At 42.2% G+C, this 25,694-nt stretch overlaps 1 protein-coding gene across 4 annotated transcripts in view; it reads left to right on the top strand.

Annotated features, from left to right (window-relative positions):
* PDE8B (phosphodiesterase 8B) overlaps window positions 1–25,694 on the top strand; it is a 239,164-nt gene that overhangs the window by 99,195 nt on the left and 114,275 nt on the right. For 3 of the 4 annotated variants that reach the window (XM_044266643.1, XM_044266668.1, XM_044266658.1), the window contains exons 2-3: window positions 9,642–9,701; window positions 23,111–23,301. In XM_044266643.1, coding sequence (XP_044122578.1) covers window positions 9,642–9,701; window positions 23,111–23,301 — 251 coding nt within the window. The remainder of the gene's footprint in view (window positions 1–9,641; window positions 9,702–23,110; window positions 23,302–25,694) is intronic. The other variant, XM_044266652.1, reaches the window with a different exon arrangement.

Raw genomic sequence — 25,694 nt, 5'->3', positions numbered from 1 at the left:
AGTGAGTATATCATTTAAATAATTTCCTTCATCTGATTTATGTGGGTGGTGTGGACGCTGTCTCCCTTAGACTATGCTGATCACATTTTCTGTGTTAAGATCTGATGGCATCCAGGCATCTTGGTGTTTTTTTTTTTTTTTTTTTTTTAACCACCTCCATGCTAACCTGAGGATGGCCTCGATGGCCTCTATCCTTTCTCACAGCAGTGTTTCCACCTTTTCTGCTTAGTGGAGGGTAGCACTTGTACCTATTGAGAAAGAGAAGCCTTGTTGACACCAGTGACTGGGGAATGGAGGGGAAGGCATCAGTTGGGGGCATTGTAAGACCCAGCACCGAGAAGCCCATTACTGTCTCCTCTTGGGCACGAAGCCGTGTCTCCCTCTTTGACGGACAGCTGTGTTGGCTATGGCATAGGCTGTACATACTGAGCTCCCCACTTCCTTTGCCCTGTGCCCTATGCTCGTGTTCTTCAGCCAGAGCTTTCATTTATCATTTTAAAAGCTTGACTTAGTTTCTTTGCGTAGCATCTTTAGACTTTTCTAGAACAAATCAAAATGTAAGTGAATATATAAGAGCATGGCCTTCTAAGTAAGGTGGTTGGGCTTAAATCTCAACTCTAGCCCCTTGGGTGAGGTGTCGAACTGTGATGGAGCTTCAAGTCCTTTTCTTTTCTTTTCTTTCTTTTTTTTAATTTTAGAGAGGAAGTGCAAGCTCAAGGGAGGGACAGAAGGAAACTCCCAAGCAGACTGTGCACTGAGCGCAGAGCCCAGTGGGGCTCAATCTAACGACCCATGAGTTTAGGACCTGAGCCGGAAGAAAGAGTTGGACTCTTAAAGCAGACATGCCTGTGTCCCCCAGGCACCCCAGAGGTTGAAGTTCTTTAGCTGTTAAGGAAGTGAGGTTGCTGTGACCATGACATGAGCTGCTACTTGGGGGGGTTCATAAGCCCCTTCATAATGAGGTAAGGAACAGTTATTTTGAGCAAGGACCCCTGAGTCCCAGACCACTACTCTAGGGTTTCATTTTACTGAGTTTCAAGGAAATTATGTCCATATTCTGAGACATTTTATTATTATTTTACCAAATAAATATAGTAGGAAAAAAATACATATATATAGGTTCTTTGTTTAGTGGCTACTGCTCAGTTAATGTTAACTCAAAAATAGAAAAGACTTCCAATAAAATGAAATATATGATAAATTTATTCTGCAGTTTGAAGATAAACAACAAATGAGAAAAAATAATTCAATAAACACCTATGTACTCACAACTCACTGCTTAAAAAAAAAAAAAATAGACCACGAACAGTAGTTGAAGCCCCTGGTAATTTCTTCCCTACTTAAATCCCCTTCTCCTTTCCACCAATGGGACTCTTCCCTTAACTGGGAATTTATAAGCTTTTCTCGGTACTGATACAATATTCCTAAACAGTTAGTTTATTATTTTGGTATTTATCTTTGAGAGAGAGCATGAATGGGGCAGGGAGGGACAGAGGGAGAGGGAGAAGCAGACACCCCGCTGAGCAGAGAATCAGATTTGGGACGAGGGGGTTGTTCCCAGGACCTTGAGATCATGACCTGAGCCAAAGGCAGAAGCTTCACAGACTGAGCCACCCACGTCCCCCTATATTCAGTATTTTAAATAATTTAAAACTTTAAGTAGTGTTCTAAGGTATGTATTTTTTAAAAAAATTTTTTGAGCTTTATGAGATTGATCCATTTTGAATGGGTAGCTCTTAGTTGATATATTTTCATAGCATAATATCCAATATATGGATATTCATCAAAATAGTATTTTTTCTGGTGATAGATGCTAATGGATTGTAGATTAGGCTGTCTCCATTTTTTTGCTCCAAATATTTTTGTAAATGCCTCCATATATCCCACAGAGAAACCCACAGAAATCACATAGGAATTGGATTGTAGGATACATGCCTTTTCATCTTTATTAGGAATCCCCAAAATACTTTTCAAAGTGGCTGAAGCAATTTACACACTCAACAGCAATGTATGAGTTCCTATGGGTCAACCTTTTGGCCCATGAAACTGTTTAATTTCTTAATTCTACCATTTTTTGCTTTTATTAAATAGCTAGGTATGACATCTCATTGTAATTGGAACTTATTTTCCTGATTACTAGAGATTGAGCATCTTTTCGTGCTTATATTTCCTTCTCCTGTGGTTTTTTTTTTTTTCTCCCCTGTTGCTCAACTTTCTTCTTGGCTGTCTTTTCAAGGATTGTTTTTAGACGTTTTTGTTATGTTCTGGTTACTAATATGTGATTATTTCCTGAATTTTAGATCTTCTGTCTCTTGAGCTCTCCTTTTTTTTCTTTTTATTGGAGGGTTTTTTGCTTTTGCTTTAGTCTTTTGATGAATAGAAGTTTTAAATTTCAAAGTCAAGTTAATCTCTTCTGTGGTTGTATATTTTGACGAGTAGTTATCTGTGTGTTTGTATTTGTGAAGAAAGATCATGCTTCCAAATGAATGTACTATATTAATAGAACATAAGAGAGCACAAAACAAAGTCGGTAGATCTGTCATCCACTGTGAGTGTTTGATGACTGGGAATAATCTTCCATGTATCTGCTTGTAATAGACTTCAATTTCTTTGTGATACTCATTTAAAGATCCTGGTTTGGGGAAATCATCAAATGTGAGGGATTGTATCTTTCTCTTGCCTAAGTGATCTTATGATTTTGGAGAGGGGCATTTAGGTGGGTTTTGGTGATTTTACAAGGTAAGCACTCAGTTGACATTTATTGAATAAATTAATAAAGTAATTGAGTTTGCTGTTGTCAGCAGACATGTTTGCTCAGAATAGACCATTGGTTCTGAACCCTAGTTGCACCTGTGATTTAAAAATGCTGATGCCTGGGCCCCATTGTTAGAGATTCTGATTCTTGTGGTTTGAAAGGGGACTGGGGCATGGATACATTTAATAAGTCCCAGGTATTTGGAACAGGAAGCAGAGGCTGAGAATGTCTAGATGAGAGAATTGGCGGCAGCAGGTGAGGGAGGGTTAGAACCACCTGATGGGCACTAAAAGGTCTGGGGCAACTGAGTTGACAGGAGGTGCTCTAGGGTGGCCAGAAACAAAGCTAGGGGAGGGCTGGAGGCTGGTGGGAGGGCAGAGCCTGCTGCCAGGGTCCCAAGGCTGACAAAGAGAAGGAAGCCTGCTAGATAGGCTGAGGGCAGGGGGCCTCTGAGTACAGACCACAATAAGGCAGGGATGTGCAGCCTCATGGTCAGTGCTGGTGCCTTTCAGACTGCAAGCCAGGGGGTAGGCAGGGGCCTATTGAAAAGGCAAAAATAGGGGCGCCTGGGTGGCTCAGTGGGTTAAGCCGCTGCCTTCGGCTCGGGTCATGATCTCAGGGTCCTGGGATTGCGTCCCGCGTCGGGCTCTCTGCTCAGCAGGGAGCCTGCTTCCCTCTCTCTCTCTCTGCCTGCCTCTCCGACTACTTGTGATTTCTCTCTGTCAAATAAATAAATAAAATCTTTAAAAAAAAAAAAAAAAGAAAAGAAAAGGCAAAAGTAAGGGCTCTCAGGTGGCTCAGTTGGTTAAGCATCTGGCTCACTTCCTGCTCAGGTTGTGATCTCAGCATGTGGGTTAGAGCCTGGCATAGGGCTCTGTGCTCAGCAGGTAGTCTGCTTGGGATTCTCTCCCTGCCTCTGCTGCCATCGACACCCCTTCCCCCCGCCCCACACCCAGTTGTATGCTCATGCTCTGGCTCACTCTCTCAACTAAAAAAAAAAAAGGGTGGGGGGCCAAAGTCAAACACAGCTTTTGCTTGCTCAGAGGAATTAAGAAAGTTGAAATTTTGGCTTGGGAACAGAGAGTGGACAGGGGCTACCTGGAGAGAACTGAGTACTAAAGTCAGAGCCAACAGGGCAGCAGGCAGAGTTGATTGAGGTATTTAAAAATACTTACTCCTGAGCCCACAGCTGATGTCTTTAGTGATGGACATGATCTTTACCACGGCATCACTCCTCCCCACTTGCCCTGAGCTATGCCTGTGTGTACACGTGTGTGAATGTTTTCTGTGGCTGCAGGTGGGGAGGAAGGGTTTCCAAATATGAACTGCCACCGTTGCCCAGACTCTGACGTAGACCCACACCTTCCTTTCTATTTCTTAGTCCTAGTGGCAGCCCTGTTAGTGGCAGTGCCGGTGACCAGGACCTGCGCAGGTCCTGCTGGGTCCTGGAGAATCTGGTCTGCTAAATCAGAGTGAATTCCAGCACTTCAGGGTAGAAAAGGGGTCAGGATTCTCTAAATTCTAGAACCTAATGGTAGAACATTCCCTGGATGTTCTGGGAGGGAGAAAAATCAAGCCTTGGTTCCAGACTCTGTTCCTTAAAACCCATGTGATTTTAGGCAGTTGAATTCAGTTACAGATGCTAGGGATAAAATCGTGAGGAGGACTGATGTTCTGTCCTTAGGAAACTGGGTCTTGCCAAGGACAAAGCTACTTAAATGAGTAATAGTCAGTAATGATGCAATAGAGAAGGGCGCTGAGGAGAGCTGCTAGGGGTGCCTAGGTGCAGCCGGGCTCAGACAGCCTCCGAGGGCAGGGACACGTGAGCAGCTGCTGGAGGGAGGTGTAAGCTGTGCTGGGCAGATGGGGTAGCAATGGCTCTTCCTGACTTCTTGCTTCCTTCCTGTTTGAGGGAAGCTCTCGAAAACTCCAAGCCGGGGCTGTCTAACAAAATTCCTGAAGCTGGAAATACCGTGAGGGGTGGTGTTCCCCAGCAGGGAGAGTGGTGCAGTGACAGGCAAATTAGCCTGAACTTCCTGGTCTTTCCGGGTGATGTGTTTCATTGGCCTGACCTGTGCCAGGTTTTCATCTTGGACTTTCCTCTCCACTTAAATGAGGCCAAGCTGTGTGAATTTTTTTGGGTCATTGTATTCTTGTTCGTTGTGGCATTTCCCCTGACTTGATTTCATTGCTCTAGTTCCTACTCATAGCAGTGTCTGTTTTGTTTCTGCTAAATCTGTTCTTCTCTGTCCAGAAAGTAGACAAACCAAATGTTTGATTTCCAGGACCCTCCCAAGTCCCAAAGGGGATCCTGTTAATTTTACTCATGAAACCTACAGTGTGGTTGGTGCCTACAAGAAAGAAAGGAGCGGGGGTGGGGGGGCCGGATGGTGCGCACCTTCAAAGATGGTCTTCCCAGTCCTTCCAGTCTTCACTTTCTCTGCCATTGTATCTTTGCGCTTTTGCCTCCGTGCCTTGGCTTCTGTTGTTTCATATGTCTGGAATTTGTTCTCCCAAGCCAGTCTCTTGTTCTTCATGACCTGTTTGCCTTAATGGAGCCTTCCTTGATCTCCCCACCTTGAAAACCAGAGGTACTCTCTCCTTTCTGCCATCTTTAAAGTTTGAGGGACGGTACCTATCAACCAGAATTCTACACCTCATTAAACTATCAAAGGCAAGTGATAGGCATTTGTAGACCACAGAAGACTCCCTAAGTTTGCTGCTCATAGACCCTTTTCATCCAGAATGTAAAGATACAGTCTTAGTTGCACACTCAGGGACCTGTATTGCTAGCTTGAGATTAAAGGGAAGGTATTTACACCAGAGAATCAGCAAATGCTACAAAATAGATTTTTTTTTTCCCTAGAATGTCAACTCCCCTGAATGTCCATTGGTTACCCTGCTGCTTGTGTATGTATGTTACCCTGAATACAGATGTATACACATGAATGTTTGACACACTGTGAATACGAGATAGTTAAGACTGTACTTCCAGTCAGCAATCCTTCCTCATTGGACTGTTGGGGAACAACGTGTGGTCAGAGTGGCTAGGAAGTGTGTCTCTTCACGTTCTTGTCCCATCCTCCTCTCCCTGTGGGTACCAGCATTAGGTTATCTCTGACCCTATCCTTTCCTTGCTTCTGTGACCTTGGCAAAGGTCTTCACTTCCTGGAATCAGAGTTCCTACACTAATTGGGAATCTGTGCCTCTGCAGTTGCTCCGAGTTCACTCTTTGAAGTAGGGAATCTTGGCTTGGTTACAGAGACATCAATAAATGGTCTCCTGTTCATGTTCGTAAATACTCTTTCATAGATTGATGACAGGCAGGCAGTAGGCTCCTGTGTCAGAAACAGAGCTCTGCAGGCGGCAGCTGCTCTGAATAGAAAGATGCAGGTTGGCCTCTGTTGGTCACTGCCTCATGCCTGCCCTCAGAGCTGGCAAGGAGAAGTGCTGCCATTTTGTTAAGATCATTGACCTCTTTTGGACATGGAAGCCCAGGTCAGAAGAATGGGAGTGCAGCCTAAGAAGGAAAAGGGAAGCCAAGAGACAGGAAGCTAAGTGTAGGTCAGGACTAAAGGAGCTGGTAAATGGAAGCCCCGAGCTGGGTGGTGGAGGTGGAGGAGTGGGCTTGGGAGGAAGTGGGTAGGACGGGAGAGTCCGGGCATTTGGAGAAGGTCAAGCAAACTTGTAGTGGGGTGTCCCGGGGGTCTGCCTCCAGTGGCAGCTTCCTGCTGAACTGAATCAGGCAGAGGTTCAAAGGCTGGCTGCAGACAGCCGACTCTTATGGTTGTGGAAGACAGTTGGAGAGTCTTTGCTGTTGAGCAGGAAAAGGGTGTGTTCTAGGTCAGGTGTCATTTTGAAAATTTCACACTGGCACTCAGTGGCCATTGCCTCTCTTCTGCTAAGGTCATCCCTGTGAAAGCGCCAAGCACTGCCCCTGGGAGAGAGCAGGAGGCTGGAGGAGTGTTCACAGGAATGTCAGATGTCCTCCTGGCAAAGTTTAAAAAGGCATATGTAACTACCACCTGTGGCTTCCTTAATTTACTTCCTCCTTGCAGCGAAGTGGGGCCACGTGACTAGCTCCAGCCAATGGGCTTAGGGAAAGTACTGTGTGTAACTTTCAGGCAGAGGTTTTAAGAATCCATGTGTGAGTCTCCTGTGACTTTCCCCTTGACCTTGTCTTGGCCTGGACTTCTCAGTAACCGCAAGGAGGAATTGCTTTGAAAAGTCACCTGGAACCATAGTAAATTTCGTATGAATAAAAAAAGTCTTTATATTATTAGGCCACTGAGATTTGGGGTCTCTTTGATACCACAGTATAACTGAGCCTATTCTAAATCAGAGCTCAAATAATGAAATGGATCTTGGATTAAGTGAGAAAATACATGTTAAGTTCCTGCTACAGTATCTAACCCATGATAGGAGTTTTAACATGCCAGTTTTTCACCATCTTCTCAACTCTGGGTCTGTTCCCTCATTAGTGCAAAGTTAAAAAGTTAATTTTACATCCCCAAATTAAAAGAAAATTACACGAAAAATTTTACCACATACCAATGAGATAATAAACTTCAGGGGGTTTTTCCTTCCCCCTTCTTCTGAATTGTGATCAGAAGTGATTCAGAAGGTATTTCTCCTCCCATCAGAGAGCTCTTCTTCCTCCTCTTTCAAAACTTCAGTCCCTAGGAAGCTAACACACAGAGCTCACACGATAGTTCCAACAAAAACCTCATGTTTTCTAAAGACGTAAAATGCATAACAAAAAATGATGATAGTTGAAGAGCTTTAACAGTGTTGTCAACAACACAAGGACTTTATTTCAGAACTACTACTAATCAGTCATTATTTCCTAACATAAAAGGAAAATATAATTGACTTCCTTTTTAAGGTTGATAATAAGGACCCATAAATGCTGCTTTTCAGGGCTTTTATCCCAAGCGACCTGTGTAAAAAGTGACTTGACCTGTGTCCTGTCTAAATTCAGTTACAGAAAAAGCTGAAATACAAGAAGATCCTCTGGGCCTTAATGAGTAGGAGACCATAATGAGAATTATTTTAAGAGAATCCAGCCTTCTGTGTGCCAATAGTCATGACATATTTCACAGGATCTGTTCTAGAGAGATTTCTTCAGGAATGTATTGTGAGCTGTCAGTCTCTCTCTCTCTCTCACACACACACACACACATATAGTTCTTCTCTAAGTACTTTGTCCACATCTTGGTTATTTACAAACTTGGATAGAAATGTGCTGGTTAAGAGTGAACTGTTTTTTGGGCAGTCTGTGCCCTTCTAATAGGGATCCTTCCCCGTCCCTTTGCCTTCCAAAGTGAGTCACTTTTTATTTTACGCCTTTTAAACTTTGTATTCCATATTTCATTGATTTTTTTTTTTTCCCTGCCCCTGGGTGACCCCTTTGGGAGCTAGTTTTGCTGGAGAAAACCTATAGCCTTGTTGCAAGGGAACTTAGGTGTGTGGGTGCCGTGAACTCAAGAGAGATCACAAGGACAGTGAAAGTCTACCCTAGATAATCAGTCGACTTGATCTTACTGCATCAAATTGGTTTCACTTCTTAATTATTAAGTTTTTAGTAAAATTCTTTACTAAAAATTAAATTGCCTTTGAAATAAACACTGTGTCCGAGTAGAGCTCCCAGTGCTAGATGGACTGCTGAGTCCCAGTGACCCAGGAGGCCTCATATCTTTGGTTTTTCAGTGGAGTAATACTTAGGGCTGTGCGTACATGCTGGGTGCTGGTATCAGCAGTAACACTTTGCAGGGTACTGTTGTGTGACTTTGAGCTGTATGCTGGCAGGGTTGGTGAGAGGTCGAAGCCCCTGGCATGATTGCTTCACACAGAGAAGCCAGGGTTGAGGGATCCTGGAATATTAGCAGTTCAGTCCTGTTTTAGAGAAGATTCACACCACGCCCATCAGGAATTAAGCATGGAGAAAAGGGAAGCAAGGAGAAGGGGAAACTCTTAGTTTTTAGAATTAGAATTCAAAGAAAGTTCTGCTGTTGTTAACTGACAAAAGCATCCTCTGGCCCTTGATTCCCTGAGTTACCTGCAGTCCTGTGACCTTGTATGCTTGCTGAAGGTGTTCCCTTCATTTGCCGTGGCAAAATGACGGCTTCCTCTTGGAGGAAAACAAAATTGGGTCTGTGGAGGTGAGGTCAAGACCCTTAATACAGTTACCTAGAAAGAGTCACTTGGAGAAATCCAAGCAAAGTTACTACAAAGACTGGCTCTATGCTTGGAGCGGAAGGCAGTTAAATGGTGTTGGCCGCTCAACACCTAAGCTCCTGGACTGAGTTGTGGGGCACCGTTTGCCTCTTGCGGTCATGGGATGGGCTTCCCCCAAGGAAGGGGAATTCCAATGAGTTTATTCATGGTAAACATGGGTAAGAATAAGCTGTCTGCCTTGTATGAAAGCCTGGACATAAGAAAACTAAGAAGTAAGTAGAGGAACAGCTCTTCAAATGTTATAGCTTTCACATTTGAGAAAAACCTCTCCTCGAGATTTTAGAGTAAGAACTGTCTTGCTTGGTGCTGAGCACATGGTAGGTGTGCGGAAAGTAATCGTCAGTTTTCTCTGGTATAGCAGTGCTTGCTTATTATAAAGATCCACGTACTTAGGGTAAAAACAACCTGAAATCCACTCCTTGGCGTTTGAGGATATTCTCCGCGACATTTTCAATGGCTATAAATGTAGGTATTCTTAAACAAAACCAGGATTATGCTGTGTATGTTTTATAAACTGTCTCCGTGTTAGGAAGTGGGATCCTTGTCTGCAGTGTCTACAAAGGAGTATCCTGTAATATTCTAAGTAAGGAAGAACTTGCCAGTGCTTGGAGTCGGACTTGACACACCTAACGTGCTGTTGCTTATTTAGCAGGTCTCTTCTGCGGAGGTGCGCATCGGGCCCATGAGACTGACGCAGGATCCAATTCAGGTAGGCCTCTGTTACTCGGGGGACTCTATGTTTGGAAGCTGTGGTTATAGGAGCACCCTCAGAAGGGCTCTTTCAATCCCACAGCAGGTAGCCAGCCTCGCCCCTGCAGACACACCTATGTGTACGTAAATACTGCATCCATTTGCCTCTGCATAAATGCTTGTTGCTATTAATGCCATACTTGAGGAACCCAGTTGTTTCCTTGAGGACTTGGACATCATCCTGTCGTGAGCGTAAATAGAATTGGTAGGGCCCATGGTGGCTTGGGAGGGAGAGCAACTGTTCACCAAAAAACTGGTTTGCTCCACACCCTGCGGCAATTGGAAAGGGAAGAAGGCGTGTGTGGCAGATGGCCAGGCATTCACCATGAGCTGCAGTTGGACGTGAATCTTGGCTCTTCCAGCCAGGTAACAAAGCTGTGTGATCTTGGTTATATTGCTTGATCTCTTGACCCAGTGCCCTGTCCATGAAGTAGAGCTAATTCCCCTCTCTCATGGGGAATGAGTTCAGTGAGGTTGTATTGAGTGGCCAGAAGACTACTTGGCAGTAGACAATCCCAGTAAATGATAATTGTTGTTGGCTGGGTCGAAAAGATGACAAGAGGCTCCCTTTTGTTGTCCTCTGTGACTTGAACCAGGCAGTGGTCTAGACTCTGTAACACGGAGGGAGTTGGCTCTAGGAAGAGAAGGCCGGGTGCCTCTGGCCCTCACCCCATGGTAATAATGGCGGCAACTTGACACCTGTCCTACCTACAGCCTTCAGCATCCCGTGGCCCCTTGAGAGAAACATGCGTGGAGGGGTTTGTACCCTTTTAAGTAGAAAGTGCTTATTGTTGAATCCCCATCTGCTTGCACATCTTCCTGATGGGCCTAAAGAAGTGAGACTTTTCCCTATTAAAAAAAAAAAATGTAGCTTGTTAACACCTGGAAGCATGTCTTGTACTTGGAAAAGTGAATATGCCCCCTGCCCCCCCCAAAAAAAGTAAGCAAACCAAACATGTAGTTGAAAGTGAAAAACCAAACAAGGAAATGTACTGTTTGGTTTATGAGCAAATGGAAAAGAAAATAATGTTTTATTGTTGCTTAGGAAAGGAAATACAAATCTAGGGAAAGGAAAAAAACAAAAGGAAGAAATTTAAGCTTGGGAAAATTTGCTGAAAAATTTAGGAGTAGAGAGAGAAAAAAGAATTTACTAAAATAAACATAAGCCCCAACTATTTGTATAGAATACAAACAAGTGGAAAATTCCAGTGATCATTCTGGGAGCGTGTACTTTGTTCTCCATTTTGAATAAAGCAATGACAAAGGATCTAATAATAGTGTTTATTCCCAAAGCAATTTCCTGAATATTTCTTGAGATTAGTGGAGTTTTAGATCAATTAGTTTAATTTACTTTAAATTTTGCCCTGTGCTGCACTGGAAATTAATGATCGTGATAAGGCTGTCTCATTCCTTTAAAAAATGTAATTTGGTCTAATCATAAAGTATTTCAAATATTCATAAAGGTACATGGGTAGCGTCATACCACTTTCATCAAATATTAGCACTATATTTTTTCTGTTTGAAGTTTTTTTTTTAAGAAACAAAAATTACCCTTAATTATCCTTCTGCCCCCCCCCACCCCGAAATCCTCTCATCCCTAGAAGTAACCACTACTTGGAATTAATTATGCTGGGTGTTTGTATATTTACTCTACATATGTATGTGTCCATTCATAATAACTGCTTGCTTTGGGGGTATTTTTTTTTTTAAAGATTTGTTTATTTATCAGAGAGAGAGAGGGAGAGAGAGCGAGCACAGGCAGACAGAATGGCAGGCAGAGGCAGAGGGGGAAGCAGGCTCCCCGCTGAGCAAGGAGCCCGATGTGGGACTCGATCCCAGGACCCTGGGACCACGACCCGAGCCGAAGGCAGCTGCCCAACCAACTGAGCCACCCAGGCGTCCCGATTTGGGGGTATTTTTAAGCTTTATTTGAAAGGCATCAGGCTACAGGCATCCTTAGGAAATTTTTCTTTTTCCACCGTCATTTGCTGTTCCCTAATGTAAGGTCACAAAGATACACTCCTCTGTTTTCTTCAAGGACTTTTAGCTCCTACATTTAGCTCTGTGGTCCAGTTTGAGTTAATGTTTGTATGTGGTGTGAGATAGGGCTTCACTGTTTTACACTGTTTTACACTTGATGATGTGGATGTTGAGCTATCATAGCACCATTTGTTAAAAAGAATATTCTTTTCCCCATTGAATTGTCTTGGTATGTTTCTCAAAAGTCAACTGGCCATAATTGTGAAGGTTTATCTCTAGATTTTTAGTTCTCTTCCATTGGTGTAAATATGACTTTTTTACATATGTAAATATTCAGTATGACACTATCCTGATTGCTGTGCTTCAAAGTGTGAATCCCCTAAGTGACTGCAATAAGTTTATAAATGATTTTGCAAGTATTACTGTGTTCACATTTTGGTCTCCCGATTTGTTAATCCAGAGATTTTTACCTTTCTTTAAATTTTCTTCTTTCAATAATGTTTTATAGTATTTATTGTATGTTTTGGATGTTTGGTTATTTTTCCTAAAATATTTTATTCCTTTTGATTCTGTGGCTAATGGAATTATTTTCTTAATTTATTATTGGATTATTCATGGCTAGTATATAGAAATACAGTTTATTTTTATTTATCTTGTATCTTGGAACCTTGCTGATCAGGCTTTTGTATTAGTTCTCAGACTTTTTTGTGGATTCTTTAGAACTATCTACAAGGTCATGCCATTAATTCTTCCTTTCCAATTTGAATACCTTTTGATTTCATTTTACTTGTCTGGTTGTTTTGCTAGAAACTCCAAAACAATGATGTATGTAGTTTTTTAAGAGATTTCTATATGTCCTCTCAAAATGTGTTGTTAATGTTATGTACTCCTATAAGCAATATGAGTTATGGTTACTCCAAATCCTTGGTAATAATTGGTGTTTCAGTCTTTTTTATTTTAGCTCTTTATCTTATGGTGAATTAAATTTACATTCCTCCATGATTAATAATGTTGAGCACTTTATTGACTTACTGACCATTCTTTTATCTTTTGTGAATGTTTGGTTAAGTCTTTTTATTTTTAATTGGACTGACTTTTAAAAAACATGACCAAATTGTAATTCTTCATATACTCTTATCCCAGGTCCTTTGTCAGATTTTGGGAGTATTTTCTTCCAAACTTGCTCTTCTGTAAATTTTCTTAACTTTGGTTTTGAGCAAAATTTAATTTTGATGTGACTTAATTAATCATTTCTTTGAAGGTTCTTGCTTGTTGTATTCTCAGAACCATTATTCCCAGGCTGAAGATAATTTCCTTTTTTTTTTTTCCCCCTAGAAACTACTGTTTAACAATTAATTTTAGATCTATAATCAACCTCAAGTTCATTTTGCTGTATGGAATGAAAAGGACACGAAATCTCATTTTTTATCTTCCTATTAATGCCTAGTTTTTCTATTTTCACTTGTTGAAAAGACTGTATCATCCTCCATTCAATTTGATAGCTTTGTTAGTGATTTTTTATTGCAACGTGTTTGGGCAATAATGGAACCAATTTTGAAATTAATAAACAACAAAAAGCTTTTAAAGATATATCTCTATTTGAATAGGAGATTCTATATACATGAATTAATTCAACCTTACTAATTATGCTGTTCAGACTATCTCTATCTTAATTTTTGACCAATTTTTTTCAGTTTTCTATGGCAATGACTGTGTTGTCGGTATCAGCTAATACTTGATGATGTTTGACTCTGGTGTTACTATGTGTCCTTGATTATTATATATTCCTGGTGACAATCACTTTTATTATGGGATGTCTTTTTGAACTTTTGCCTTACTTTGTTTAATCTGTTGGTAATGTTGCTGTACCAGCTTTTCTTGGTTAACTTTCTTCTGATATGTTTTTGCTGTTCATTTTCAGTTTTTCTTTATAACTTTATATTAAATATGCATACTGTAAGCAGCACATAGCTTTTATTTTTCCCAAATCTATTCTGATTTTTTCGCTTCTAATGAGTTAATTCATTCTGTTTACATCGAGTGTGATTAATGACACAATTAGTTTTACATTTTCTATCTTCTTAACCAGAAATCTTTATATTTCTGCTTTCTGTCAAATTGGAAATTTTCAGAATTTTTGGTTTTAAAAATAGGTTGCATTTATTTATTTATTTATTTATTTATTTTTTTGGTGGCCACCCTTCAGTAATTTTTTAATATGCATATTTGCCAGTCAAACTTTGTGACAGAGATACTGTATTCAGTCCTGTCAATTGTGATTTAGTCCTTGGTAGGATTTAAATTCCCACTGAGAGCTCTACTCCATTACTGAAAAAACAGTTGTCTATAATTTTGTATTTATTTTTAGTTTGTATGCGTAAGCTAGGAGATAAAACAGACACGGTGAGATCATCACCCAGTGCAAGGGCTCGAATGTTTCTAGTGCTACTATGTACCCTGCCTGATTCCTATCACATGAATTTGGCCCCAGATGATGTCATTCCTCCTTGGTGGTATTGAAATGTGGTTTCATTGATCCATCCAGAAACAATGGACAGAGCACCTGTGTGTTCAAGGCTGCAGTAATAGGTGCTAGAAAGGAAGAGAGGCTGCACAGAGCTTGCTGACCAGCCAGAGTTCTGCTCAGTCACTTCTATTATTTGTAACACTCCAACTTCAGGGACTGTGACACCAAGTTAAGTGTTTTTATGCTTCTGCTACTGATACTGTAACTGATCTTAGAAAAATCCTACTATGTCCTAGAGCCTTTGTATTTGGTTTTGTTTTCCCCCTGACCTGGAAAAAATGCCCTTCGTGAGTGCAGTGGCATGCTGAAAACTTTAATGAGCTACATCCACGAGAGTGCTCAGGGCTGGCAAGGTGCCTGTTGATAAGAACACTTGAGGATAGGGTTGCTTTTGAGGGTTTATCTCTAAGTTCACTCAGGGAAACTTCCCCCCATGTCAGGGCATGGAACATGGGGCTCTGCCTGCCCTCGGTGAGCTGGCAGGAGCAGTGTGAGAAGTAGAATGGGGGGCATGTTGGAGAAAAGTATTGCATGGTGTCATAGAGGACCTCTCTCCTGGGGGAGTGGCTGTGACTCACAGTAAAAGCCCTATTTTCCAGTTTTGGCAAGAAAATTAAAAGTAGGGGAAATGTTATGAGGCAAAAGATTAATGTCAACATTTCAAAATGATGTGGCCTTTTCTTCATCAATGCCTTGAAGGTATTTACTTGTTGAATGTGTAGAATTGTTTCTGCCTAGAGCGCTGTCCTCCCCTGTCCTCCCACTCCAGCTGGGCTTTTCAACTGGATTTGCAAGTGATACTCAGAGCTGTGGCCTAAGCTTTTCCCACCAAGGCAGTTCTTAGCTTTTAAAATTTTTTTCTTCCATATGATACGGATACAGATTGTCTGGAACTGTTAAATACTGGAGCTCATGTGGCCTCATGGGGAGCTATCCTTACATATCCCATCCTGTCTGTCCTTAACTGTACTGCCAAGTCCTAGCTTCTGCCTAGCCCAGCCAGTTCGGTGAAATTACAGAGTTGGTAGGAATTTTGGCCCCATATTTTAGGGAGTAAAAACGAAAACAAAAAAAACCTAACATGATTACACAGGCTGTGGAGTCAGGCTGACCTCAGTTCAAATATTGATAGTTGTGGGGCTGTAGGCCATTCTCTTATCCATGCTAACCCTTTGTTTCCAGGTTTACAAGTTGGTGGTAATTCACACCTCTAAGAATTGTTAAAGGGTTATTGAATAAAATCCTGTGTTTAAAGTACTTTTAGCATAATGGCTGGGCCTTAAATTCTCATCAAACTGTACCTGTAACTAGCATCACTTTTCTAGGGCCATTTAAGAAAAGCTTTCATACCATTTGTTCCTAACGAATCCCTCCCCTCCCCCAGATTCACAATGGTGTAGGGTATGGATACAACTAAAATAATCTATCCATGTGATCTATTCCAGGAGCTGCTTGTTAGCAAGATTTGCTTAATGCCAAACCAAGTATTCGGAAAATCGATGCATAATAGTAGATGTTGGGAATGCATGCAGAGATGTGTAGAGTCATTCTTACTGATAAAGAATAGTGATAAGGAATGTTTATGTTCTTCTGGCTGAGGAGAAGTTAGTAGTACTTCATGTTTTTCATACTTTAGCCTTCACCAGAGAACTTAGTTACATTCTAATTTGACTCTCCAAGACTGAGAATTGCTTTCCTCAAAGGTGCTTGTCAGCATTTGTTGGTGAAACTTGTCAAAGGAATCGGTTGTATTTGCTGGATTTCCAGCAAACCAGGGGAATAGCCACGGGAGCCATGGCAAGCTCACTGAAGGAGGACTTGGGAGATGGGAGTCTGGCTCTGCTGCTGGATGGGTGGGTGATGGGTCACCCCCAGAGGAGTCCAGAGAGTCCTAGCTTCTGTTCTTGTCATTGCCCCAGTTTACCCCCACCCTACTGACCTGTGGTGTGTGTTACCTCTCTGCACTTGATTCTCTTAGCCCTGCCCTAGATCAGCCCTTACTTCCCCATTCTAGTTAGAATGGAGAGATGAGTAAAACACCATACCTCTAACGAGGTGTAGGCAGTCCTCTCTGCAGGAAGAGAGGGGACTTGCGTGGAGTTTGGGGTCTTGGTAGTTACATTTGAAAAGCAGTCAAGGTAGCCCTAGCTTTGTACAGTTTTAATATGTGCAGATTTCAGAGTTAAGAGAAATCCTGCCAGATCCCCACAGCATGTTTTAGATTGCAATTACATTGGTGTTCTCATTGAGCAATTGCAGTAAATACGGACTCGGTTGCTAACACGGGAGTCTACACACCACTGTGGTACTGACAGATGTGTAGCCCCATCAGTAATCAATCACATTCCCTTTCTTAAAGTCTTCGTGATCGGTACTTGCCTACCTGTTCTTCCACTCAAGCACAGACAACCAAGTGTGTAGCTTGTAGCCATCCAAGCATCTCACATGGCATTGTACGCAGATAGAGCGTCAAGAGAGGAAAGTGGCCAACAGAGATGAAAGTGCATCAAAGAAATGCACATTCATAATGCCAGAGGGAAGTTGAAGTTGAATGTAAATGAGTTTCGAGGAAGGCGGGCTGACCGTGGGGATGTTGACACTGTTGCACCAGAGGGGTTCTAGATCTGCGGCCGGAGCAAGGTCAACTTGCAGTGATGAGCGGCACCTGTGAGGAATGTGGTTGTGGTGAAAAGAGTGAGATGTCACAGAGGAAGTAAAAAACTGTATGTTAATGGAACTCAGGGGCGATATTCCATGGCATGGGAAGTGGAGAGGACAAAATACTGAATAAGACCCTGGAGCTGACCCAGGCTTAGGGCTTCATAATATACCAAGGCATAGAAAAGAGGCTTACACGCTGCATCCTCCATTTATCCGATTTGGAGAAGGCACACACTGTTGACGCTACACTGAGTTCTTTTTAAAAAGAAAATGTTTTAATTTACAGCATCCTGAAAAAAACTTTATTTCACACAGTTAAAACTGACACAAAGTTTTCATGTTTGGAAAAAATTTCTAAGGTCCTAGGGCAGTCATTTTTACCATTGTTTAAGATTACCTGTTTGTGGTGGTTTTTAGCATCTGACCCTACTACATGACGCAAGGATTGCCTATACTTGTGTTTTGATCCTGGACAGGACGCAGACCTAGGTATTGCCTCATTGTCCCAGGCTTCACCCCAGATCAGATTTTCTGCTCTTTCGATGTGTTTATGACAGTGCAGTTACATTGATAAAATTGTTTCGTTCTATACCTAGATTCTTATTTTAGCGTCATGTCCATACCCTTGTGTGGTCACCACTCGTAGTGCATTTATTGTGTTGATCTTTACCTGACTGTCTCACCTGCTTGCTTCCTAGGAGCGGAAACTAGACTGTATGTCCATCCCTATCAGCTTTTTACCCCCAGTTCTTATCTGATAGATCATCAATATATACTCTTGGATTTGCCTCAGTGAATGGCCAGTAAATATTTTAAAATGGCCACCTCTGACAGACTAAGTACTGATGAATACAAAGTTAAATACAGGAAGGGACTGTAGTGCTTAAAGTCTTCGTGGTTTTGTTCTTTGGTTACAAGTAAGAGCTGCCTTTGACAACCAAGTAAATAAATGAATTAAACATATTCATGTAGTTTTTGTCTTTGTAGATTTCAGGGCGGACTTGAGAAGCTGTGGTAGTGAGCCGTCTCTGAGTACTTTGACAGCAGGAGTTGAAGGCTTTTTATTGTCTCTACTATTACTGAGCCACAGGTCTCCATTCCCAGCCTTTGTGTCTCTTTTGTTCAAATTCCAAATTTCTGTAAACAGAGTGTCATTAACCTAGCTGTGCCGGGAGATAGGGACAGAGAGGCCAAGCCTGATTACATCCAAAAAAGGTAATTACTCTAGTAGTTTACTCTAAAATATATATATTTTTATTCCTGTAGATTTTCCATGTAGGAGTTGAATTACTGAAAACTAGGTTTGGGGGTGTCTGGGTGGCTCAGTGGGTTGAACTGCTGCCTTCGGCTCAGGTCATGATCTCGGGGTCCTGAGATTGAGTCCCACGTCGGGCTCTCTGCCCCGCAGGGAGTCTGCTTCCCTCTCTGCCTGCTTGTGCTCTCTGTCTGTCAAATAAATAAATAAAAATCTTAAAAAAAGAAAGAAAGAAAGAAAGAAAAAGAAAACTAGGTTTGGGGTGCCTGGGTGGCTCAGTGGGTTAAAGCCTCTGTCTTCAGCTCAGGTCATGATCCCAGGGTCCTGGGATCGTGCCCCGCATCAGGTTCTCTGCTCAGTGGGGAGCTTGCTTCCTCCTCTCCCTCTCCCTGTTTCTCTGCCTACTTGTGATCTCTCTGTCAAATAAAGTCTTTGGAAAAAAGAAAAAGAAAACTAAGTTTGTTTATTCATTCATTTATTGATTTATTTATTTTTATAAATGGAAAGAATATTATTTTAAAAATTTCTACTTTAGTGTGCCTGGGTGGCTCAGTTGGTTAAGGGACTGCCTTCAGCTCAGATCATGATCCTGGAGTCCTGGGATCAAGTCCTACATCAGGCTCCCTGCTCAGTGGGGAGTCTACTTCTCTCTCTGACCCTCTCCCCTTTCATACTTTCTCTCATTCTCTCTCTCAAATAAATAAAATAAGCATAAATAAATATAGAAGTAAATAAATATAAATAAAAATAAGTAAAATTAAATAAAATCTTAAAAATAAATAAAAAATAAAATATAAAAAAATAATAAAATAAAATTTTTTAAACTTTAATTCATTATTAATTGCAGTGTTAGATTCATTTTAAGTGGACAGTGCAGTGGATGAAAAGTTCCATACATCACCCTTAAATGAGAAGAATTTTAAATACTACCCTAAGAAATTCTTATGAGTGCTTTTATAATATAGTTCTGTTCTAAAATGTAGATTTTATTAATCAGGTACAGTGAGGCCAACAGATCAGGAAAGGACTGTGATTAAATAGTTCTTAACAGTCTGCCATGCCTTGCCGTGAAGGACCACACACACAGCACCAGGGCTGGCCAGGAGGCCGAGAGAGCAGGGGGAAGATATGGCCAAGAACCTCCCCTGTGGCTTGTGTGGGAAGGAATGGATAAGGGGGAGGGTAAGCAAGTTTGGCTACCATGAATCATTTCAGGGGAATCTGGGATGTAGCCATTGTCTCTGGTTGTTAGGTACTTGGTCCTAGTGATGAGGGCAGGTGGAGAGTGGTTCCATGCATTAAAGCATGTTAAAAGATGTGGCAAGAGTATGGGCTTTGGATTGGTTTGCCTTCAAAGGATGCTTTCCTAGTCAAGTCTTCTGCTGCCTCTACAGATTGGCCAACCCTCAGAGGCCCAGTCTCCGCAGGGTCAGCAAGGCTGTAGCTGTCGAAGCATCAGAACGGTAGAGAAATAACAAGACCTGAAGAACACAATTTCTCCTTTTGAGTCAGTTTTGAGTTTTCATGTGAAATCTAAGTTTAAGTTCCTGACATGGCCTTACCTTGATGTAAACCTCTGCTGTGAACTAGACTCTCCCTCGCCCCCTCTCCCCTGTCACACTGGCTTCTTTAGAGTTCCTTGAACATGTCGGGTGCATGTCCCACTGTAGGGGCCGATAGAACCATTCCATCTGCTACAAATACTTGCCCTTCAGAGAGTGACTAGGCTTCCTTTTTGTTCCTTCAGGCATTTATGCATCTGTTGGTTTGTTAGTGAGGCCTACTCTACTTTTTTTTTTTTTTGTAAAGATTTATTTTATTTACTCGACAGATATCACAAGTAGGCAGAGAGGCAGGCAGAGGGAGAGGAGGAAGCAGGCTCCCTGTTGAGCAGAGAGCCTGATGCGGGGCTCGATCCCAAGACCCTGAGATCACGACCTGAACCAAAGTCAAAGGCTTAACCTAGTGAGCCACCCAAGTCTACTCTACTTAATGCTGCTACCAATACCCACTCTGGCTCCTGCCTACCCCTTCCTGCTGTTTGTAGATAGCACATAACACTTTTAGCATGTTGTGTCATTGCCTTGCTTATTTTGTGTGGTTTGGTCCCTCCACCTGTGCAGGGGAAGGGGTCTTTATTCTGTCCATCAGTGTACTCAAAGCAATTAAAAACAGTGCCTGGAACATAGCAGGTGCTGGGGAAATGTTTGTTCAATAACGACATTATTTTTCCCAGAGTGGTATACTCTATTCTGAGGATACATAAAGTATATGAGATTAATCTGTAGCAATGTTCAACATGGGAGTACAGTTGTGTTCTTACTGTATTATCCGTTATTGTGACCAGATGGTATCCAGGAAACATGAAGTGGTGAGATTCTTGTTTAGCAATCCCTCATTTAGCCAGACATGACAGAGAAGAAACAGTCTCCCCTTTGTTGACTTTGAGGCTCCGTATATGGAGTTTTTCTTTTTTCTTTTCTTTTTTTTTTTAAGACTTTATTTATTTATTTGAGAGAGAGAGAGATCACAAGTAGGCAGAGAGGCAGGCAGAGAGAGAGGAGGAAGCAGGCTCCCTGCTGAGCAGAGAGCCTGATGTGGGGCTCCATCCCAGGACCCTGAGATCATGACCTGAGCCGAAGGCAGAGGCTTAACCCACTGAGCCACCAGGCCCCCCTGGAGTTTTTCTTGTTACTACCATAGCTACCCCAAGTAGAGGGCTGTCGACTTTACACACAAACCAATTGATTCTACCTGACTTTTTCATTGTAGCTCTCTTATTAATAGTTTGATTTGAAGGCTTTCTCTTCATTATCAAATCTCTAAGGCGATGCCCTTCAATTCTCTTGGAAGAGCCACTCCCATTTCTGCCTAGAAGTTAGCTCTGTGGTCACAAACTCGTAGAAGCACTCTGGACTGAGGAGTGGTAGACGAGGGTGGGCTCTTAGTAAGTATGGCTGCCTTGCGTGTTACTACGGTTGTGATTTCAAGCCATGTGCTGAGAAGAAAATGGCAAGATCGTGTTGAAAAACACTCTCCTGGAAACGTGGTTATTTGGGAAAATAGGAAATGATTTAAACAAATGTAAAGCAAATGACATTTATGATACATTCAGATTTTGATGTTGAGCTGTTGGGGAGGTTTTAGGTATGAAATGGTGTTGTAGTTTTGTCAGAGAGAGAGAGAACAAGGCAGGGGGAGCAGCAGGCAGAGGGAGAGAGAGAAGCAGACTCCCCAGTGAGCAGGGAGCCGGATATGGAGCTCAATCCCAGGGTCCCCAGGATCATGACCTGGGCAGAAGGCAGATGCTTAACTGACTGAGCCACCCCAGGCACCCCTCAACAGTCTTTATCTTCAGTAGATTCATATGGTTGAAAGGATGGGATATGAAGGCTTTGCTGAAAACTAACTCTAGAGTCGAAAAGTGGGCCGGGATAGAAATGAAACCAGATTGGTCCAGTGTCGGTTATTGCTGAAGCTAGGAGATGGGTGCATTAGGCTTATTAGACTTTTGTGTCTGTTTTTCAGTATATTGCCAATTTGGAATTAATAAAATATTTTAAAAATGTGATGGTTGGACAGTTTGTCTTTCTGAATTTAAGTGAAATGCTCTGTATTTCATCATCAAGAATGATACTGGTTGGGACACCTGGGTGGCTCGGTCGTTCGAGTGACTGCCTTCGGCTCAGGTTGTGATCCCAGAGTCCTGGGATGGAGCCCCACATTGTGCTTGGGGAGCCTGCTTCTCCCTCCCCCTCTGCTCCTCTTCCCTGCTTATGATCTCTTTCTCTTTCTCGCTCTTTCTTTCTGACAAATAAATGAAATCTATTTTTTTAAAAAATGATACTGGTTTTTGGTTTAAAGGCTTTTCTTGTTGAGGGGGGAAAAACCCCTTCTGTTGCTAATTCTTGAAACCAGGAGTGGACACTGAAGAATATTCAATGTTTTATCCACTTCTTGAGATAATTAAGTACATTTATTGGACCTCTGGTTTGCAGTAATAGTAAAACCCTTTGTGTTTTGCAGGAAACTCTACAAGTAGTTAGCCTTTACCTCACCGTATATTTACTGAGCAGCTACTAAGTGGCAGCTTGATGCTGAGCTCAGGAGAGGAGGTGGGTGGGGGGGGAGATCAGGAACATAGGCAGTTCCTTGTGGTCCTGAAGCTCCATTCCAGTGGAGAAGTTAGACCATGATCAAGCAAATAAATGAATCAGTTCAGGTGGTGGTAAGGCTGTGTCTGGCTTTCTGCAAGAGAATTGGGCATTGGAACCCAGGGGCTGGTGAGGGCGACCAGGGTGAAGTTGGGTACCTTCTTTCTAGTGGGGCTGCACTTCTCATTGAGGCAAGAAGAGACCAGTTTTCCTCAGTTTAGCTCCATCAGCTTCTCTTTGCATGGTCATTCTTTCCAGATTCCAGCATGGGTTGGGTATTAGGTAAAGTTTATGAAGTTCCTTTGAGATCCTTCCCTTTCCTGTGCCTTTAAAGGGATTTATTTAATTGCTAAGGTCAGAGAGTTGGCCTCTAGGTACTGAGAGGCCTACAGTGTATGTGTTTGGCAACAAACGTGTATGTGGGAACCATAGCCCCAGCTGTGTTAATTATCCTATTAATATCACCGCTTAATATATTTAACAAAGCCAATTGGGAAATTAAAAATGAGTACCAACCCCCCTGTTCCCGAACAACTGAGCACCCACTCCGTGCTCATGTAGGTCTCCGAGCTAGCTAGTGTGGCACCTCTGACGGTGGAGACCCAATAGCCCAAAGAGAGGAAAGACCTTGTGCAAAGACACACTGGAACCAGTTGGAAGAGCTGGGATCTGAACCCAGGTCTTTCCTCTCTGGACACCACATTTTTAACCAGTATACTGTAGGCTTATGTCAAAAACAATCTGTAAGGATGATGATTGCTTGTAAGATGCTTTTTTTGTGTGTATTTCAGGTTTTGCTGATCTTTGCAAAGGAAGATAGTCAGAGTGATGGATTCTGGTGGGCCTGTGACAGAGCTGGCTATAGATGCAATATTGCACGGACTCCAGAGTCAGCCCTTGAATGCTTTCTAGATAAACATCATGAAATTATCGTAATAGATCACAGACAGACGCGAAACTTTGACGCGGAAGCGGTGTGCAGGTACCTTCCCTAATGGAACATGCTTGTTACACGTTCACGTAATAGCTTAAAATGACCGTCCCTCAGAGACGGCTTTAGTTCCATCCCAGTATTTCTAGAATGCGTGTTGATGTTTCTAAGCAGTCTATGCAGATATCTGTGATGAAAGCTAGAGCTCCTCCTCATCTCACCGTTTCTGTTTTTCCATGTTTGAGTTCCAGGGAATTGAGAGGTGCGAGCTAGGTAACTCTGAAAATGTCAAGGTGTTTTTGTTCCCCCAAGTATTGCTCCTGTTTCATGCACACACACACACACACACTCACACGCAAGAGACATTAAAATTCACACAGTTTTTATGATGCGGATAGGGTTTGGATTTAAACCAGATATCTTAATTATTCCATCCCCAAATGAACATGGGAAATGTGTGAAATATACATTTCTCCCTGCCTGACACAGATGGGTAGATCCTACAGCAGCAGAAAATCTCGCAGGGTTCCAAATGCCCCACTTGTTTGCAGAAACACTCGCACTCCGGGGGGAAAGACATGCCTGTTCATAAATAAATGCAGTCCTAAAAGTTTGCTGTGGATGAACTGATCCATTGAGCAGAAGTAGAATGCTTTGAAGCTAGACAGCAAGAGGTCACTAATTAAATGCTAGACCAGCGCAGACTCCAATTACATATGGAGCTAGAATTTTCTTGAATCTTAGTAAGTGAAATGAAAGGTAAGGAAGTGGCTTCTTAGATCCTTTGGCATCCTGACAAGAAATGATTGGATTAAGAGACATTTCTCATCAGAAGCCTTGCCTTGTATTCTTTGATCCTCCTCAGTGTCTCAAAGAAGAATTTTTCTTACAGAACCTATTTTAAAATGTCTTACTGACCTCAGATAATCTTACTGTTGTGCACAGAAAGATTTTCTTTGGAAATTATTTTATATATGAATAAACGTATCATAAAGTATTTGGATGGTACTTTCAGTATTAAGAAATACTAAGAAATATTTAGTAAGAGATAATAAGGAAAAAAAAGAAATATTTTTTCTTTTTAGATGAGCTACAGGATAGAATTCGTCCTTTATAACTAGATCTAATTTTTCTTGGTCTTGACTTAATTTCCTTAAGTGATTTTGTATAGAAGCACTACAGTCCTTTGTGCATACATGGAATGATTAAAGACAAGATTCAGGTGTAAAAAGAAATGCTTTTTATTTGGGTAAAGGCAAAATTTAGCAGCTAAGCTTTACAATCTTCCTTGAATATAAAGAAATTTAGGGTTCTTTTTTTATCTAATGTACTTCTGTCTTAGCTGCACAGAAAAACAGTGGGGGATCTGCATAGGTCAGAAGCCAGATTGTATATCTGGGGGTGTGTTTACTGACTGCTTATATTCAGGGCAGCCAGATTCCTGAATGTGTGGCTGCCGGTACACGTCCCCCTAAGACGAGTAAGGGACACACTCCTGGCAGATGGACATTCGTCACTGTCCTCCACGGTCTGAGATCCCTGGATTTTTGAGCAAGCCTGGACCTTAGTTTGACATGCTTCCTTGGATCTCTGCCCACCAATGGCAGTCCCCCTTCTTCCTCTCAATCAGGAAGAGCTCTGGGTCTCCCTGACCATCCCAGTTCCTTTGGAGGAATAAGAAAGAAGAGATAAGCAGCAGGAAGCAACCCCAAACATGGAGGCCAGTTCCAAAAGAAGTAAGGGAGCATGGGCTCCAGCCCCATTACATTCATAATAAGTGTTTGAGCCTCTTGAGACCCACCCCTTAGAACATAGCCTAGCAGTGTAGCCTTGACCTCTCAGTGGGGTGGAAGAGGCTGCACAAGGCTGAGAAGTGCTTAATATTTCCCTAGAGAGTAGGGCAAGCCTCCGACTTGATGCATTTTTTTCATTAGGTGGTAACTGCTATTTCTGCTGAGAATTCAGTAGGCCCTCAGGTAGAAAAAAAGGGCATGTTGGCCTTAGCAAGACCTGTGCTGTGGGGTGGCTGGATAGGAAGTAGTCCGTGCTAGCCTGAAAAGGGGGTCTTGACTTAACTCTTCCTGTCCCACAGTGAATTAAGGTCTTGAACTTCAGGATTTTGCTCAGATGCCATTTATTTTCCAGCAGAGGCTTTACTTCCCAGGAAGACGAGAGCTGGTCACTTTCCTGAGCCTTCCACCCACATAGAGTGAGGTCTCAAGGAATAGGAAATCGGGAAAGTTTTCTGAAAAAGGTCAGGAAATGTGAGAGTTGAAGGAAATGAAGCAATGCAAGCTGTTTTTTTCTAGAGGAGCAGTAGTACAAACATGTTGAAGTGGGGGAGAGCTGAAATGCCAATAGCTAGGCAAGAGCAACAAATCCACGTTGTTTCACAAGTTACAAAGGAGCTGCTTTGAGCCTTCTGTTCTTGGAAAGGACACTTC

This window comes from Neovison vison, chromosome 1 (genome assembly GCF_020171115.1).
Source record: "Neovison vison isolate M4711 chromosome 1, ASM_NN_V1, whole genome shotgun sequence".
Classification (NCBI taxonomy): domain Eukaryota; kingdom Metazoa; phylum Chordata; class Mammalia; order Carnivora; family Mustelidae; genus Neogale; species Neogale vison.
The sequence above is the reverse complement of the archived record's forward strand: the minus strand, read 5'-3'. Positions and strand labels throughout refer to the sequence as shown.